At 36.9% G+C, this 19,078-nt stretch overlaps 1 protein-coding gene across 1 annotated transcript in view; it reads left to right on the plus strand.

The window, feature by feature from the left end:
- HTR2C (5-hydroxytryptamine receptor 2C) overlaps window positions 1-18,374 on the plus strand; it is a 175,570-nt gene extending 157,196 nt beyond the window's left edge. The window contains exon 5 of the mRNA XM_059883829.1: window positions 14,927-18,374. Within this exon, the coding sequence (XP_059739812.1) occupies window positions 14,927-15,750 (824 nt within the window). The 3' untranslated portion in view covers window positions 15,751-18,374. The remainder of the gene's footprint in view (window positions 1-14,926) is intronic.
- The last annotated feature ends 704 nt before the right edge of the window (window positions 18,375-19,078 follow it).

Genomic DNA, 19,078 nt, shown 5'->3' on the forward strand with positions numbered 1-19,078 from the left:
GAGGATGAGATGGCTGGATGGCATCACCGACTCGATGGACATGAGTTTGAGTGAACTCTGGGAGTTGGTGTTGGACAGGGAGGCCTGGCGTGCTGTGATTCATGGGGTTGTAAAGAGTTGGACATGACTGAACGACTGAACTGAACTGAACTGGTACAAAATCTGTAGATTGACTCGAGTAGTGTGGTCATTTTAATAATATTAATTCTTCCAATTCATAAACACAGTATATCTTTCCATCTGTTTGTATCATCTATAATTTCTTTCATCAGTGTCTTATAGCTTTCCAAGTACAGGTCTTTTACCTCATTAATTAGACTTCTTGCTAAGTATTTTATTCTTTTTGATGCTATTATAAGTGGGATTGTTTTTTTTACTTTCTCTTTCTGATAGGCTTTTATTGGTATATAGAAATGCAATAGATTTCTGTATGTTAATTTTATATCCCACAAATTTACCAAATTTATTGGTGAGTTCTAGTAGTTTTTAGTGTTATCTTTAGGATTTTCCACATATGGTATCATTTCATCTTCCAACAATGACTGTTTTATTTCTTCCTTTCCAATTTGGATTCCTTTTATTTCTTTTTCTTATCTGATTGCTATAGCTAGTAATTCCGATACTATACTGATTGAAAGTTGTGAGAGTGGGCACCGATGTTTTTGTTTCTGATCTTAGAGGAAATGCTTTCAGCTTTTTATCACTGAGCATGATGTTAGCTGTGGGTTTGCCATATATTGCCTTTAGTATGTTGACTTACGTTCCCTCTATACTCTTGAATTTTATCAAAAGCTCTTTCTGCATCTATTGAGACGATAAAAAAATATAATTTTTTTCTTCGATTTGTTAATGTGGTGTGTGACATGATTGAATATGGAACCATCCATGCATCCCTGGGATAAATCTCATTTGATCATGGTGTGTGTGCATGTTAAGTCGCTTCAGTCCTGTCCAACTCTCTGTGACCCTATGGACCATAATCTGCCAGGCTCCTCTGCCCATGGGATTCTACAGGTAAGAATAATGGAGTGGGTTGCCATGCCCTCCTCCAGGGGCTCTTCCTGACCCAGAAATTGAACCTGCATCTCTTATGTTTCTTGCATTGGCAGGCAGGTTCTTTACCACTAGTGCCACCTGGGAAGTCCTGATCATGGTGTGTTATTTTTTAATGTATTGTTGAATTCAGCTTGTTAATATTTTGTTAAGAATTTTTGTATGTATGCTCATCAGTACTATTGGCTGTAAATTCCTTTTGTGTGTGTGACATATTTTCTGGTTTTGGCAGCAGGATGATGCATATCTTTTAGAATGAACTTGTAAACATTCTTTGCTCTTTAATTTTTTGTAATATTTTGAGAAGGATAGATGTTAACTCTTTTCTAAATGTTTGGTAGAATTCCCCTTTGTCACCATCTGTTTTAGAAATTTTGTTTTATTACTGATTCAATTTCATTACTCAAAATTTTTCTGTTCATATTTTATATTTCTTCCTCATTCAGTCTTGGAAGGTTTTAGCATTTCTAAGAATAGGTCTATTTCTTCTAAGTTGTCCATTTTATTGGTATATACTTATGGTAATCTTTTTTGGTCCTTTGTAGTTCTGTGATGTCTCATTTTTCATTTCTGATTTTATAGATTTGAACCCTCTTTCATTTTCTTTCTTGATGAGTCTGGCTAAAGGTTAATCAATTTTTGTTATCTTTTTGAAGAACCAGCTCTTAGTTTCATTCATCTTTTCTATTGTTTTTCTAGTTTCTATTTTATTTATTTATGCTCTGATCTTTATGATGTCTTTCCTTCTTCTGACTTTGGGTTTTGTTCTATTTCTAGTTACTTCTGGAGTAAGATTTGGTTGTTTATTTGAGATTTTCTGATTTCCTGAGGCAGGCTTATATTATTATAGATTTTCCTTCTTGAACTGCTTTTGTTTCATCATATAGATTTTGGATCATTGCATTTTCATTTTCACTTGCCTCTAGATATTTTTTGATCTCTTTGATTTCTTCACAGACCCATTTTTTTTTTTTTTTTTTGGCAGCATATTGTTTGGCCTCCATGTATTTCTGATTTTTTCAGTTTTTATCTTACTGTTTTCTAATCTCATAGTGCTGTGATGTGATGTAGCTATGATTTAAAGCTTCTTCAGTTTACTGAAGTGGAGTGTTAAAATCCCCTATTGTTATTTCGTTCCTGTCAATTTCTCTCTTTATGTTTGTTAATGTTTGCTTTATGTGTCTAGGTGCTCCTATGTTGGGTGCATATATATTTACAACTGTTACATCTTCTTTTGGATTGATCTCTTGATCCTTATGTAATGTCCTTCTTTGTCTCTTAAAACAGTCTTTATTTTAAAGTCTATTTTCTTGGTATGAGTGTCAGGAGAATGTGTAATTTTCTCACTTCTGTCTTGCTGCAACAAAGATTTGAAATGGCAGACCAGTGTTACAGTTCGGTTACAGCTCAGAACTTTATTTGGTAAACAAAGAATATTACACCCTTGAGGCATGAGGGTGGGCTGACCCCAAAGGAGAGGCCCCAACTTGACTTGGCTCCCCCTTTTTATACGCTCTGTTTCCTCCCCCTGAGCCTACCCTATGCAAATTAGGGCTAGCCAGGAAGGGGGTGTGTTGTTTCACCTGAGGTTCTCACTCTTGTCCATGGATCTTCCCTTTGTTCCCTTTTTGTGGGCTTTTCCCCTTTCTTTGTGTGTCTTTTAGCCACTGCCATTACATAAGTATTTGTATGCAAGCTTTTTTACATTTCTATTTGCATAGAATAACTTTGTCTATCCCCTCAGTTACAGTCTCTGTGTGTCTTTAGATCTAAAGTGAGTCTCTTGTTGGCAACATAGAAATAAGTCTGTTTTCTGTATCTATTCAGCCTCCCTTTATCTTTTGATTGAGACATTTAATTCATTTACATCTAATTATGTATAGATATGTACTAATTAGGCTTCCCTGGTAGCTCAGTGGTAAAGAATTTTCCTGCCAATGCAGGAACCACAGGTTTGATACCTAGATTGGGAAGATCCCCTGGAGAAGGAAATGGCAACCCAGTCTAGTATTCTTGCCTGGGAAATCTGATGGACAGAGGAGCCTGGCAGGCTATAGCCCATGGGGTCTCAAAAGACTTGGATATGAGTTAGTGTCTAAACAACAACAAATGTACTTATTGCCATTTTTAAAAATTGTTTGGTGATTGCCATTTTTAAAAATTGTTTGGTGATTGTTTTACAGTTCTTTTTTATTTATTACCATTCATTTTTATTCATTTACCATGAACTTTATATGTATACATATGATTATTTTAAAGTTGTTATCACCTATGTTCAAATGCATTTTGACAAAACTGAATTTTTATGCCCCTCTTATGCTTTCTAATGAGTCTTTTCTAATGAGTTGGCTCTTCGCATCAGGTGGCCAAAGTATTGGAACTTTAGCTTCAGCATCAGTCCTTTCAATTAATATTCCAATGAATTTAGTCTTGACTGGTTTGATCTCAAGAGTCTTCTCCAACACTACAGTTCAAAAGCATTAGTTCTTTGGCACTCAGCCTTCTTTATGATCCAACTCTCACATCCATACATGAATACTGGAAATACCATAGCTTTGACTATGCAAACCTTTGTCAGCAAAGTAATGTCTCTGTTTTTTAATATGCAGTCTAGGGTTGTCATAGCTTTTCCTTCAAGGAGCAAGCGTCTTTTAATTTCATAGCTGCAGTCACCATCTGCAGTGATTTTTGAGCCCAAGAAAATAAAGTTTGTCACTGTTTCTATTGTTTCCCCATCTATTTGGCATGAAGTGATGGGACCAGATGCCATGATCTTAATTTTTTGAATGTAGAGTTTTAAGCTAGTTTTTTCACTCTCCTCTTTCATCCTCATCAAGAGGCTCTTTAGTTCCTCTTCACTTTCTGCCATAAGAGTGGTGTCAGCTACATATCAGGTAGTAGGGGTAATGGTGGTTATGATGACCTCCTTCAATAGGACTTATGCCAGCACCCTCCAGGCCACTCACAGGCAAGTCTGGCTTAGTCTCTTGTGGTGTCACTGCTCCTTTCTCCTGGGTCCTGGTACACACAAGGTTGTTTTTTTGTGTGTGTGCCCCCAAGAGTCTGTTTCCCTAGTCTTGTGGAAGTTCTGTAATCAAATCCCTCTGGCCTTCAAAGTTAAATTCCCTGGGGATTCTCAGTCTTTTTGCTGGATCCCCAGGTTGGAAAATCTGTTGTGGGCCCTAGAACTTTTGCAATGGTGCAAGAACTTATTTGGTATAATTGTTCTCCAGTTTGTGTGTCGTCTGAACAACTCTGTTCTTTTGCCACCTAACACATTCTTCTCATTTCTCTTCTACATTTCTGTATAGGGCCTGATAATTTCTGCCACCCAGTCATGCTATTAGGGCTTCCTCCATGTCTCAGATGGTAAAGAATCTCCCTGCAATGCTGGAGACATGGGTTCGATCCCAGGGTAGAGAAGGTCCCCTGCAGAAGGGAATGGCAACCCACTCCAGTATTCTTGGCTGGAGAATCCTATCGGCTATAGTCCATAGGGTCACAAAGAGTCAGACATGACTGAGTGACTAACCACCACTACCAGTCATATTATTTCTTCTCACAGCAAAGAATAACTATTCTTTATTGCTAGTGTAATTTTTCCAACTATTTCTGACTTTGTCTCCTCAGAGATCTTTACCTATCATCTTCACCTTTCTTTTCTGTATCTTTAAGCTCTTCCACTCTATTTGTTTTCACCTTCAATGTGTAAGCATATTATTGTATCTTAAATATAATCTTAGTTTCCTCAGTCTTCATTTGCTTATGAGTAATGTAAGAGAGGAAAAACAATTTTCCCCTCTAACCTTCTGAGTTCTTGGCTTAGACTCTTATAATAAAACACAGTTTAATAAGAGAAAACAAGCAAGTTTATTAACATGTGTATGTTATGTATACACATGCATGCATATACATGAGAGATATCCTAAAAAAAATAAATAATTCCCCCAGATGGTGAAAGGCACTACTTAAATACCATCTTCAGCTAAAGACAAGTGAAGATGTGAGGTGGGGAAAGGCCGTTTATGGCAGATTACCAGGAAAAGCTAGGTAAACAAGAGTTAGGTTTGCCATACAGATTTAAGTGGACTCCTTCTCCATGAATAAGATTCTCCTGGGGTTTAGTCATTTTTCTCTTCCCAGTAAAGAATCTGCCTACAATGCAGGAGACCCCAGTTCGATTCCTGGCTTGGGAGGATCCACTGGAGAAGGGATATGCTAACCACTCCAATACTCCTGGGCTTCCCTTGTGGATCAGCTGGTAAAGAATCTGCCTGCAATGCAGGAGACCTAGGTTCAATTTCTGGGTTGGGAAGATAACCTGGAGAAGGGAAAGGCTATCCACTCAAGTATTCTGGCCTAGAGAAATCCATGGACTATACAGTCCATGGGGTCACAAAGAGTCAGACACAACTGAGGGACTTTCACTTTCACTTTCACTCTCTCTTCCCAGTACAGAGAGGTTGAAATTTACAAATGGAGATTTCCTTTGTAAATGCAAATTTCTCTTTGTGTTTTCATAACTTTTCCTGTCTTTGCCATGTTTCAAAATAATCAACTCAAAATAATCTTTATGCCAAAGAGTCATATTTGGGGGCAGCATATTCCATAGTAATGTTTCCATATTTGGATGTTACTTCAAATTTTACTTCTTCATACCTTCAGCTGTATTATAGTTGGACCTCCCTAGGACCTCCCCCACTGTTAAAAAACAAAATTCAATTGAGTAAATTTGAAAATTCAATGATTCATGAATTTTTTCCCCAATAGTCAGGTACTGGTCTTTCTGGTAGTCATGTACGGATGTGAGAGTTGGACCATAAAGAAGGCTGAGTGCCAAAGAATTGATGCTTTCAAATTGTAGTACTAGAGAAGACTGTTGAGAGTCCCCTGGACAGCAAAGAGATCAAACCAGCCAATCCTAAAGGAAATCAACCCTGAATATTCATTGGAAGGACTGATGTTGAAGCTGAAGCTCCAATACTTTGGCCACCTGATGTGAAGAGCCAAGTCATTGGAAAGGCCCTGATGCTGGGAAAGATTGAGAGCAGAAGGAGAAGGGGGCAACAGAGGATGAGATGGTTGGATGGCATCACCAACTCAGTGACATGAGTTTGAGCAAGCTCTGGGAGATGGTGAAGGACAGGTGAGCCTGTTATGCTATAGCCCATGGGGTTACCAAGAGTCGGACATGACTGAACAACAACATGCCTTCAGCCATATAAAGTTGGACTTCCCTAGGACCTCCCTCAACATTCAACTTTGTAAATTTGAAGATCTAATTGGATTTATTTAGCAATTCATAAATTGGGTAGCATCCCATCTAGTGAACAGACAGGCACTGCAAGGAACTGGACAAAATGGAAGGTTTTTATAGGCAGAAGAGTGGGACGAGGAAGTTATTAGCAAAAGAAAAGAATTCTTTCAGGTCAGGTCATCTTCTTTTATAGAGGAAGGTAATCGGTAATCGGAGGAGTCTTATTATGCAGGTACCTCACTAGTGCTGATCAGGAAATTTCAGATTGCTTAAAAGTCACCTTACAGGGAGAAGCTGGGACTACTATTAAATCTTGGTCCACTGTCACAGAGGCAGATGACTCCACTTGCTGATTGCTACTTCTTTTTAACATTCAGTTCTCCATAAACTCTCACCCAAGTTTAACTTATGAATCCTGGGTATTCTTCTTGTCACCTCATGAACTGTTTTCTTTTAGAATCTTCTATTAGTTCAACTTCCCTTGAAGTCATTTAAGGTCTTTTCCTTACTCAATATCCTTTATTCATGCATGCCTAGGTTCCTATTCTTCCCAAAGGTAATAACTACTTGAATTCAAAGTTAACTCTCAACGTGATTCTGAATTCCTTAAAATTCCCACTGCATCAACACAATCTATCTGCCAAAGTATATGAAGTATTGCTCCAGCTCTCAGTCACACTTTATTATCTGATAGCTGTGGCAGCACTGCTTGTGTTTGTTTTGTCTTCTGTGTTCTTCTTTGAAAATAGTTTCTTCATATTCTGCTGTCAATTCCCATGTTCAAGGGACTCATTTATTACTCCAAGAGGCAAGGGACCACTCCTGCCAGCTTAACATTGTATGATCCTCCTTGAAAAAATTCCTTTCCATGAAAAACTCGTGAAAATAGATACCTAGGAGATAGCCCTGCAGTTTAGTAACAAATTCCATAATCTATGTTTTCATTTTGATGATGGCCAGTCTGTTCCAGGAAATGTAGTTTATAATCTTTCTCTCTTTTATCTTATTATCATTTACTATTCATCTCAAGAAAGGCAATGCCAAAGAATGCTCAAACTACTGCACAATTGCACTCATCTCACACGCTAGTAAAGTAATGCTCAAAATTCTCCAAGCCAGGCTTCAGCAATATGTGAACTGTGAACTTCCTGATGTTCAAGCTGGTTTTAGAAAAGGCAGAGGAACCAGAGATCAAATTGCCAACATCTGCTGGATTATCGAAAACTCCAGAGAGTTCCAGAAAAACATGTATTTCTGCTTTATTGACTATGCCAAAGCCTTTGACTGTGTGGATCACAATAAACTGTGGAAAATTCTGAAAGAGATGGGAATACCAGACCACCTGATCTGCCTCTTGAGAAACCTGTATGAAGGTGAGGAAGTAACAATTAGAACTGGACATGGAACAACAGACTGGTTCCAAATAGGAAAAGGAGTACGTCAAGGCTGTATATTGTCACCCTGTTTATTTAACTTCTATGCAGAGTACATCATGAGAAATGCTGGGCTGGAAGAAGCACAAGCTGGAATCAAGATTGCCGGGAGAAATATCAATAGCCTCAGATATGCAGATGATACCACCCTTATGGCAGAAAGTGAAGAGGAACTAAAAAGCCTCTTGATGAAGGTGAAAGAGGAGAGTGAAAAAGTTGGCTTAAAGCTCAACATTCAGAAAATGAAGATCATGGCATCCAGTCCCATCACTTCATGGGAAATAGATGGGGAAACAGTGGAAACAGTGTCAGACTTTATTTTGGGGGGCTCCAAAATCACTGCAGATGGTGACTGCAGCCATGAAATTAAAGGACGCTTACTCCTTGGAAGAAAAGTTATGACCAACCTAGATAGCATATTCAAAAGCAGAGACATTACTTTGCCAACAAAAGTTCGTCTAGTCAAGGCTCTGGTTTTTCCTGTGATCATGTATGGATGTGAGAGTTGAACTGTGAAGAAGGCTGAGTGCCGAAGAATTGATGCTTTTGAACTGTGGTGTTGGAGAAGACTCTTGAGAGTCACTTGGACTGCAAGGAGATCCAACCAGTCCATTCTGAAGGAGATCTACCCTGGGATTTCTTTGGAAGAAATGATGCTAAAGCTGAAACTCCAGTACTTTGGCCACCTCATGAGAAGAGTTGACTCATTGCAAAAGACTGATGCTGGGAGGGATTGAGGGCAAGAGGAGAAGGGGACGACAGAAGATGAGATGGCTGGATGGCATCACTGACTCAATGGACGTGAGTCTGAGTGAACTCCGGGAGTTGGTGTTGGACAGGGAGGCCTGGTGTGCTGCGATTCATGGGGTTGCAAAGAGTCGGACAAGACTGAGCGACTGATCTGATCTGATCTGATCTGATTCATCTCTTGGCAATTTCCTATCTTCACCATTCGACTATAACTACCAGTTTAGTGATAATTCCACCTTCACACTGAAGACTTCCAGAGACTGTTAATGAATTTAAAAGCTGGGGATTTTCTCTGATGCCTCATTGCATATGCTTGTTACATTAAGATGCTAATGAGGGATCTGTTGGATGGAGGTGCTGGAGCTGGACTAGGGACCAGGGTATAATTACCAGTGTCCTATAATTACCAGTGATTTCCTTATTTTCAAAGACAGAGGAAATGTTTCAAATTCTAGATTCTTCTGTAGCATTTGATGCTGTTGAAGCTACCTTCTTCAGAACATTTCCTCTTTGTGTGTATTATGACATAATTTTTTGTTCACAGTGAACTATTACCATGCTCCTGATACTCATTTTGTAAATTTTGCTGCTGGTAATGTTGATCTTACCAAAAAATATCAAAAGAAGGTTTTCAGACCAGGCTCACACATGCACAGACAATGATGACTATATAATGACTGCTATCTGGCTAACACTAATTGTAAGATAGTATCAATTGTAAGACACATAGCACTTTTGAAGATGTTAAAATCTGAAAGGAATGGACATCTAAGAATTATGGGCATATGATATTATTATCTGATTGCTTGAAGAGAATTGATCTGTGTTGCTTGAATTCAAGGCTTTAAGAGATAATGCAAACCTCATTATACATTTTCTAAATGTACTTGCCTTATCTGATGTAAAATAACCACACCAAGTTATTTTACATCTTTTATGAGGCTAGAATAAGTCGCTCAGTCGTGTCTGAATCTTTGGGACTCCATGGACTGTAGTCTACCAGGTTCCTCCGTCCATGGGATTTTCCAGGCAAGAACACTGGAGTGGGTTGCCATTTCTTTCTCCAGATCTTCCTGACCCAGGATTGAACCTGGGTCTCCTGCATTGGAGTCAGACGCTTTACCGTCTGAGCCACCAGGGAAGTCTAGAATAAGATAATGCATGTAAAATATGTACTGCAGCTAAAGTACCAAAATCAGTAAGCACTCAATAAATGATAACTAGTAGTCATAGTAACACATATTTTCAATAAAAACTTGAACTATAGCTGTTATTGAATTTAATGTTCTTAAAACTCTAAGACCCCATATGTTTATTGAAAGTATTTTTTTCTCCCTTAGTAAACTTAATGAATAATAATCAATTTTACAGTTTTTTTTGAGATGCAAATGAGACAATGCATGCAAAATATTTGTTTATTGGTTGAAGTAGTACCTGATATTTTCAGCAGAACATGAATTATAACTTATTTTTGTTGTTTCTAAAATTCTAGAGATGATATACATTTTTTCAAAGTTAATTTCAGAAAGATTAAGTGATTCTAGTTAATAATTCCTTCTTTTTATGTTTTTTATCTGGATTAAATAATATATGAAAGTATATAATAATTGTAAAACATTTAAATCAGTGTGTGACAAATAAAAAGCACTCAGTAAAAAGTAATTATTATTACAATTGTTGTTATTTATTCCTGATATTATCTATGGTAGTTCATTTTCACTTTTTCTCCTTGGTCAAGTTAAAGATTTTAAAATATCAAAGATCTCTCAATTATACTTGCTAAGCTAGTTTTCTGAAGTTAACATCACCAAATAGTATATACCTTTCATAATTTTTATGACAATGAGTGAGATAATGCATGTAAAATATTTGGTTGCTATTATTGATAGTTTGTGTTTACTTGATATCACTTGAATTTCTACTAATTGACTAATTAAAAGTACTGAGAAACACTTTATACATGGCTGAATTTAACTTTCCAGGGTTTAAATAACTTCATCCACTAATATAGAACAGCAGTTCTCAAACTCTTTGGTGTCAGGGCCTATTTATACTTTTTAAAACAAATGAAGACCTCAAAGAGCTTGTGTATATATGGATTATATCTATTGATATTTATTATATTAGAAATTAAAGCTGAGAAATGTTTAAAATATTTATGAATCATTTTAAATAACAATAATGAATCCATTTAATGTTAACATAATGTTTTTTTTAATAAAAATTAACTATTTTTCCAAAAATAATTAAGAGAGAAGACAGGCATTGTTTAACAGTTTTAAAATCTCTTCAATATTTAGTTTTATGGAAAGATAGTTGGATTCTCATAGATGTATCTGTGTTCAGCCTGTTGTGGTACGCTATTTAGTATGAACTTTATAAAGAATATGCAGTTTTAAAGATGAATAGTTGGAAAAGGGAAATCTAGCAAACTCTGTAAAAGAATCTCAGAGGCCCCTCTGGGTCCTTGAACCACACTTTGAGAACTGCTGACATATGCTTTTAATTTTTTTAAGTATTGAATAAGATAATCTATATAATAGATACTGTTTTTAATGCTGCTTTAGTTGCTATTAGTATTATTTGTATAATTTCCAGATACTGTCAAAAGAAACTGAGTTTCTTGTTTTGTTGACTGCATTCACAGTTTCTATTAAAAAAAAAACAAAAAACAAATGACAATGTAGATTTGGTAAAATGGTTAAGCTACTTCACTAAATAATATCTCTATTACAGGAGTTTTAATGAAATTGAGATAATATATTTTATATTTTTAATGTCAGTAATACACATGGCTCAGTGCCTGGCACATAAGATAGACTCAATAAAAGGCAGCTTTAGAATCACTCTTTGTTCAATGTACAAAAGATTATGCAAATAGATGCCAAGGATAAAATTGATCTCATACACACAATAACATCATTAGCTTATCTGGAATCACTCTGCTACCCTCTCTTGTCTCTAGACAAGCCCTACTTTTAGGCCCGAGATTCCCTTAGGAAAGTAAATAAATCTTTAAACAGAAACAAGCTAATACAATTCAGAGCTGGGCTCTGAGTAATGCTGACTTCCACTGATATGGTCAGTGTGTGAGGCCTTCCCTAGAAATTTCAGATATCTAGGAATACCTAAAAGATTGTGCAGCATTTCCTTGGGGAAATGACTCTCCACTCCAGCACTTGTATCCTGAGTGTAGATATGTCTACCCTTGTCAGAATTTTTTCAGAATGAATACAAACTCCCCAGATTAAATTTCTAGCCTCAGGATCTGGTTGCCACATTGTTGGATGGCAGGGGAGGGGGACAGTTTGGAAGGGGAGCCATTCCACTTTGCCCCTCCTCTGGTCTTGCTATAGGATCCTGAGAAAGTATAACAGTTTTCTACCAACATTTTGTTAGAAAATGGCCTTCTTCTCTACATTTATATCAAAATGGTAAGTGTTTCCACTCAGGACCCCAAGACTTTTGCTCTAGAAGTAATCAGTTCCAAAGTTAGCAGTGGTAGTAAATCTTACAGACTTTTATCATCTGGGGTCTAACAGCCATTTCTTTCTATGTTTCAGAAAGAACTTCTGTTTTATTTTAATTGCTTCCATTTTTAAAATATTAAACTTTTGGTATAAAGACTTTAAAAGATTATAAAATTAGGTAGAATTATATTATAAAGAACCATGTACTCATTATCCAGCTCCAAGATTTATCAATTTATGGACTGTCTTGTATCATGTGTACTTCTGTCCACTTCTCCCTCCCATATTATTTCAAAACAAACCTCAGAATCATAATAATTTATCCATAAACACTTCAGTATATACATATCTAAAAATATAAATTTTTCCCCACATAACCACAATATCAATATCACTTTTAAAAACTAATGAATGATAATTATTTACTATCATCAAAGGCCAGTTATTATTCAAAATAACACATTTCCACCTGTGTCATGAATATTTTTAAAAATTTGTTTGTTTGCATCACAATTCCAAGAAGATCCACATATTAACATTGCTTGATTGGTATTTTAAGACTCTCTTAATATTATGTTCTCTAATTTTTTCTGTTGTAAATGGTTTGTTTTTAAGAAACCCTTCCCTCTTTTCTTAATCTCATATTAGCTTCCTTAACTCCAGAAAACTTCCTACAACCTTATCCTCACTAAAACATTTCATGAAGGATAAGCCAATACTGGCTTCTTTCAGGCAAGCTTGACCTATGCTCTTTCTGCATATTCCCTCATATTTATGGCTTTTGGAATAAAGATTATAAGAATACAAGATGGCAGCCTTCTTACCTATCATTTTATAACTCTTAAGAAATGTAACCTGTGTGGTTCATCAAATTTGGTGACTATTACCTTCTGATACTTGCCACTCTTCCCATCTAGAGTTCAAAGGTCGCTTCACCAGATCCTGTACTGTATTACCTGAGGACACTTTCTGTTTGCAGTGTCTCCTAGTTTTCACAGCCATTCTTGCCTTCTTAAATGGCATGCCTAGGTTGAGAATTGCAGGTATGTACCAATATGCCAAGAAATCTTGTCACATCTATTGATGCTTCTCATACCATCACTTGGTGTCTTTCTCTAGGGGAAAAAAAAAACAGGCATGTAAGAAATTCAGGGTCTAAATTAGAAGGCTTAAAGATAACTTTTCAAATATTCTTCCTCATGTCTTCCCAGAAATTAAATACCAATCAACATCATCAACAAGCTCTTAGCAAAGAAAAATATTTTCCCCTCTTGATCATCAAACACTCTATACCTGACAAAGCATGTTAAGACAATCTATAGGGACTTTCAGATTTATCATGGTTCCCTGTGTGTTCCCTAAAGCCAGCAATGATCTTTGAGAGTGTGTTTCTATCCTTTCTCACAGTTCATAGTACAAAGAGCCACCAGCCCAGGAATCCTCATAATGATCTCTGATAGAATCCTAGAAGTGCAACCTGAATTGTCCCAGGCTTCAAGTTCTTTTGGACACATGAAAAAATAAATTAACAGTAAAATTTGAATTTTATTTGTGCAAGTTATCTCTGCTTATTGATGATAGACCTCTTCAAGATCTGCCAAAATGATTTACCACAATGATTTCCAAAAATTTCTAGGTACATTACTTATGGTCAGGCACAAGATTCTGCTCCCATCTTCTTATTGATATTTTCTGCCTGTGAGCTTCTTTATTAGTGGAGGTGCTTACCTAGATGAACACCTCTCAGTATTCTTTGGAGAAGGCAATGGCACCCCACTCCAGTACTCTTGCCTGGAAAATCCCATGGATGGAGGGGGCCTGGTGGGCTGCAGTCCATGGGGTTGCTAGGAGTCGGACACGACTGAGCGACTTCACTTTCACTTTTCACTTTCATGCATTGGAGAAGGAAATGGCAACCCATTCCAGTGTTCTTGCCTGGATAATCCCAGGGAGGGCAGGGGAGCCTGGTGGGCTGCCATCTATGGGGTCGCACAGAGTCAGACACGACTGAAGCAACTTAGCAGCAGCAGCAGCAGCAGTATTCTTATCCAGGGAGGGAGGAGGGAGGGGGGTTCAGGATGGGGAACACATGTATACCTGGGGCGGATTCATGTTGATATATAGCAAAACCAATATAATATTGTAAAGTCAAAAAATAAACTAAAATTAAAAAAAAAAAACAAACAAACAAATGAGTTCAAAACTCCACACGTAAATTGGAGGACTGTATCTCTCCCAGAGTCTCAGGAAAATGCTTACTAAAAAGACAATTCCTTCAGTTTCTGCATAGAGACTATGTCTGCATTGTGGTCAGATCTAATTCCTATTTGAGGGGCATACTATCCTCTTCATCTCCAAAAAACTCCAGAGCTTCCAGGCTCTGTCTCCAAAGGACTCACCCACAGAAGTTCCTCTTCTTGACCACTTTCCTCAGGAAAGGATTTCCTTAGCTAAAAACTCATCTCAAACTCAGTCTAGTCAATGCTGATATGCAATTACTCCTAGGTGGTATACACATCATTTTTATTGCATTTGGAATGTTAAAAATGAACAATTGAATTTATTGATGTCATTGAATACAGACACAAATTTATTCATTCAACAAATATTTAGTGAATGCCTTCTATGAGCTGGGACATTTCTAGGAATTGGAGCTAAAACAAAAAAGACATGTTCACTGTTATGTATAACCATACTTATAATTATCTCAGTAATGGTAATTCCAAGTCTTTTACAGAAAATTGGTGAGAAGGCATTCCTAACTTGAAAAAAAGCTGTCATTTTCTGATATCATACTGTTACTCTTTCATGTGACTATCACTTTATGCTGTGAATAGCTTTCAACAAATATCAGATCTAAATTTTCTCCAGTGATATTCAATTGAATGTATCCCACTGTACAAATCTGTTCAATGCTTCCATATGCTGTAACAATGTCATATCTTCTTTTTTTGTTCCTGTAGGTGTATCAGTTCCTATCCCAGTGATTGGACTGAGGGATGAAGACAAGGTGTTCGTCAACAACAACACCTGTGTGCTGAATGACCCAAATTTCGTTCTTATTGGGTCCTTCGTAGCTTTCTTCATACCGCTGACAATCATGGTGATTACCTACTGTCTGACGATTCACGTCCTTCGCCGACAAGCTCTGATGTTACTGCACGGCCACACTGAGGAACCGCCTGGAATAAACCTGAATTTCCTGAAATGCTGCAAGACAAACACAGATGAAGAGAACTCTGCAAACCCGAACCAAGATTTGAACCCACGCCGAAGGAAGAAGAAAGAAAGACGGCCTAGGGGCACCATGCAAGCTATCAACAATGAACGGAAAGCCTCGAAGGTCCTTGGCATTGTTTTCTTTGTGTTTCTGATCATGTGGTGCCCGTTTTTTATTACTAATATTTTGTCGGTTCTTTGTGGGAAGGCTTGTAATCAAAAGCTCATGGAAAAGCTTCTGAATGTGTTTGTTTGGATTGGCTATGTTTGTTCAGGAATTAATCCTCTGGTGTACACTCTTTTCAACAAAGTTTACCGAAGGGCTTTCTCCAACTATTTGCGCTGCAATTATAAGGCAGATAGAAAGCCTCCAATCAGACAAATCCCGAGAGTTGCTGCCACTGCTTTGTCTGGGAGGGAGCTTAATGTTAACATTTACCGGCACACCAATGAACCAGTAATTAAGAAAGCTGATGACAAGGAGCCTGATATAGAGATGCAAGTTGAGAATTTGGAGCTACCGGTTAATCCCTCCAATGTGATTAGTGAAAGGATTAGTAGTGTGTAAGAAAGAGCAGCACAGTCTTTTCCTATGGTAAAGCTACAAATGTAGGAAATTGTTCTTTAATTCTGCCAGTCATAACTAATGTAAATATTGCCGTCTGAAAAGTGTGTTTTATATATAGCTTTGCAATCCTGTACTTTACAATCATGCTTACAATAGTGAGATTTAGGGTTCTGTATTTACTGTTTATAACAGATTGAGAATAACTTATTTTGATTGATGCAAAAATGTTGATTTTTCCCCCCTTCCATCTCTCCTTCCCTCCTTCTTTTTCTTTCTCTCTCTCCTCTCTCTTTTTCTTTTGCATATAAGGAAACATTGATGTTCACCTCAGGTGGCATTTGCAGGAGACCAGAATGATACACATGACAGCGGTTTTCAACCACACCAAAATTGAACAAATTCGGTGGACTCTTTTTTCCAGGTTAACAGTAAATATGCACTTTAAATTCTTGCTCTGCTCATCTACACACATAAATACGGTAAAATAGGTTCTGCCTTCTGAAACTCTACCACAACTATTAGTGAGTCAAAGGCAGAACTTATTTCTTGTCACACACAGGGGAAATTTTGACATTGTCAGAATGTTGTGTTGATATTTTACTGCAATGTCTGTCCCCAAACATAGTGGCATTTTAATATAGCAGCTAGTTAACCGGAACTACAGAAGTGGAAGGATGACAAGAGATATACACACCAACAATAGCTTTTCACTTCTTATAATGTTCAAATTCTGATTATAATGACAAGCAAACTGGAATTAGTGTCTTCATTCTGGTCCTTAGTAAATACCTAATTCCATGATTAAACTGGGAAACAAAATCCCAGAGTTATTTCCCAATCCAGGATTCAACATCAATTGGGTTTTGATATCAGGATCCTAGAAATTTGTGTGCTACACACAAAATGAAATTAGAATTTTTGAGCCTTATTAAAATAGTATATTAGTTATGGTACCTCTATCTATAGGACCTAATTTAGCAGTCCATTTTTGAGTAAAACTTGAGTTGGAAGCAGATGCCGAAGACGTTGGAAGTTTTACTTGATTAAGGACTACAGAACTGGGCCCTTAGAATGTGGAAAAAAAAAAAAAAGTAATTAAAGAAGCTTTTACTGAACTCTAGAAAAAAAAGAAATACAGAGTTTCCATTTGGATTTTAAACAAAATATCTCATTTTCAGATCCTTCCAAACTCTCTAGTGCAGGGAAAGGCTGCAGCTAATTTGTGAAAGTAGCAAGCTCTTCATTGTACTGCAATTACGTACCAGAAGTTTAAACCTTTGTTAAATATAGTGTTGTGTTACAATCAGTGTTGGCCATTATTTCATCCGTGGGCCTGTTGCTCTCTAAGAATTCAGTACCGTTTTACTAGTTTGTTAACCATGAAAGGTTTTCAAACATTACTAAAGTCAGACTATTAAGTCTATGCTGTGTGCAGAGTATACAAGTGTTTCCAGTAACTATATTTCCATGTGTGTCCATTTCGCACAATTGTGGATCTATTTCTGAAGATTTCATAATGCTATTTTTTATGCCTGACAGTTACTTACACACTTTAGAGTATCTTGAAATCGGTGAAGGCAGAATCCAAATTTCTAAAATCCCCGGTGTGTGTCCTCAACACGCAGCATAGATAAATCCAACAATCTGCCACAAGGGCAGTGGGAGAGATGCTGTATTTGAGGAAACTCATACAGTCCCTAAGTGGTTTGCAACACTGCCAAATGCCAGTCAATTGCTTGAGCATGCCCAATTATAACATGAAAGTAAAGTCTACCTGCTCTGTCGAACTGCATGTTAAAAACAATTATATGAAATTGAATGAGACCTAATTCTTACTGAAACGAAAATGTCTGAAGAAACATAGCATGCATTAAGCATGAGTTCTGCACATATATGGTGTCCTGCATGTATGCCATGTATGTTGCATAAATCCATCGATTTGTATTAATGTAAGGCAGAGTAGGTGTTATAAGAATGACTTAAATGCACATCCTTTGGCAGTCTTTAAAAAGACCATGCGATCAGATCTGAAGTATTGTGAGTACAGAGAAAACTGGAAACATCTGATTTCTTTCCTGAACTATCAGGGCAAGCTCATAGCACATGTTTTACAAAGAAAATATAAACCACTGATTTTCAAAAGCACTAGCAATAAGTTGAATGATAATAGCTTAGAGCACATTTGTTAATAATTCTTATGTCATCAAGCAGTAGTACTTATTAGTACCGAACACAGTAATTATTCTAAAATCATGTGCTATTCGTAAGTTCTGTGCAGTTTGGTATGAAATAAGTATATTCATTTGGATATAAATCTTACAGTTCAATGTTAAATCTACAACTTTTATAAATGTTTTAAAGTCCATGTGATAAGTGTAAACATGGTGAATTTATTGTCAAACAGATCATTTTGATGTACTATTATATATATATATATATATATATATATATATCTGTTTAAGACACGTGCAATGGACTGCCTTATATTATTTCCTGTAAATCTTCCTTCATCAAGTGGTACTTTTTGAGAGTGGTTGCAAAATGTTGTCTTATTCCTGATTCCTGTATGTTATCCATTCCAGGTTTTTGTGATATTTCCTATTAATTTATTAAATTTATTAAATGTTGCCTAATATGTCATATGCCTTTTTCTCCCCTGCATCTTTTGAGGGAAAAATATACCACTTCATTTCTTAGAAAATTAAATTGTAACTGGTTAAATAAGTTCACAAAGACAAATACAACCAGAGAATATTACCTTTTTCTGTGTACTCAAAGACTATGACACTAGAAAGACAAGAGGTGTAAATAACAGAAGCAATATTAATAACAGCATCACTGATTCCTCATGAACAGAATAACTGGGCTCTGAAATATTCCTATCTTCCTTAACCTGAGCAGGGGCCTAGAGTGGCTCACATACTCTCTTTGCTATAGGATTGCTATCTTATCCCCTTCAGACTCTAAGCTCTCCAAGAGCAGAGAGGACCATGTCTATACTGTTGATGGTTTAATTTCCAGTTGATAGTAGTCACTCTGTGTTCAATACGTATGTATTGAGCATCAATATTTGTGGGCATTGTATTATCTGTTCCTGTTGCCAAAAGAAGCCTGGCAACACCCCACTGTTCAGTCATGTAGTATGACCTGATCACTTTAATGGACCTCTATCCCAAATGGCCTTGGATACCTATGCTACCATCAAAGTCACCATACTAAGTGCCTCTGTTCCTCCATACCTGGAGCCATGTGTGACAAAATCCATTGGCCTTTTCTTGCATCATGTATACCTTTCTGATGCTGTGTGAGCTACTGGCATGAGTTCAGT

The sequence above is a fragment of the Bos taurus genome, chromosome X, assembly GCF_002263795.3.
Source record: "Bos taurus isolate L1 Dominette 01449 registration number 42190680 breed Hereford chromosome X, ARS-UCD2.0, whole genome shotgun sequence".
NCBI classification, from domain to species: domain Eukaryota; kingdom Metazoa; phylum Chordata; class Mammalia; order Artiodactyla; family Bovidae; genus Bos; species Bos taurus.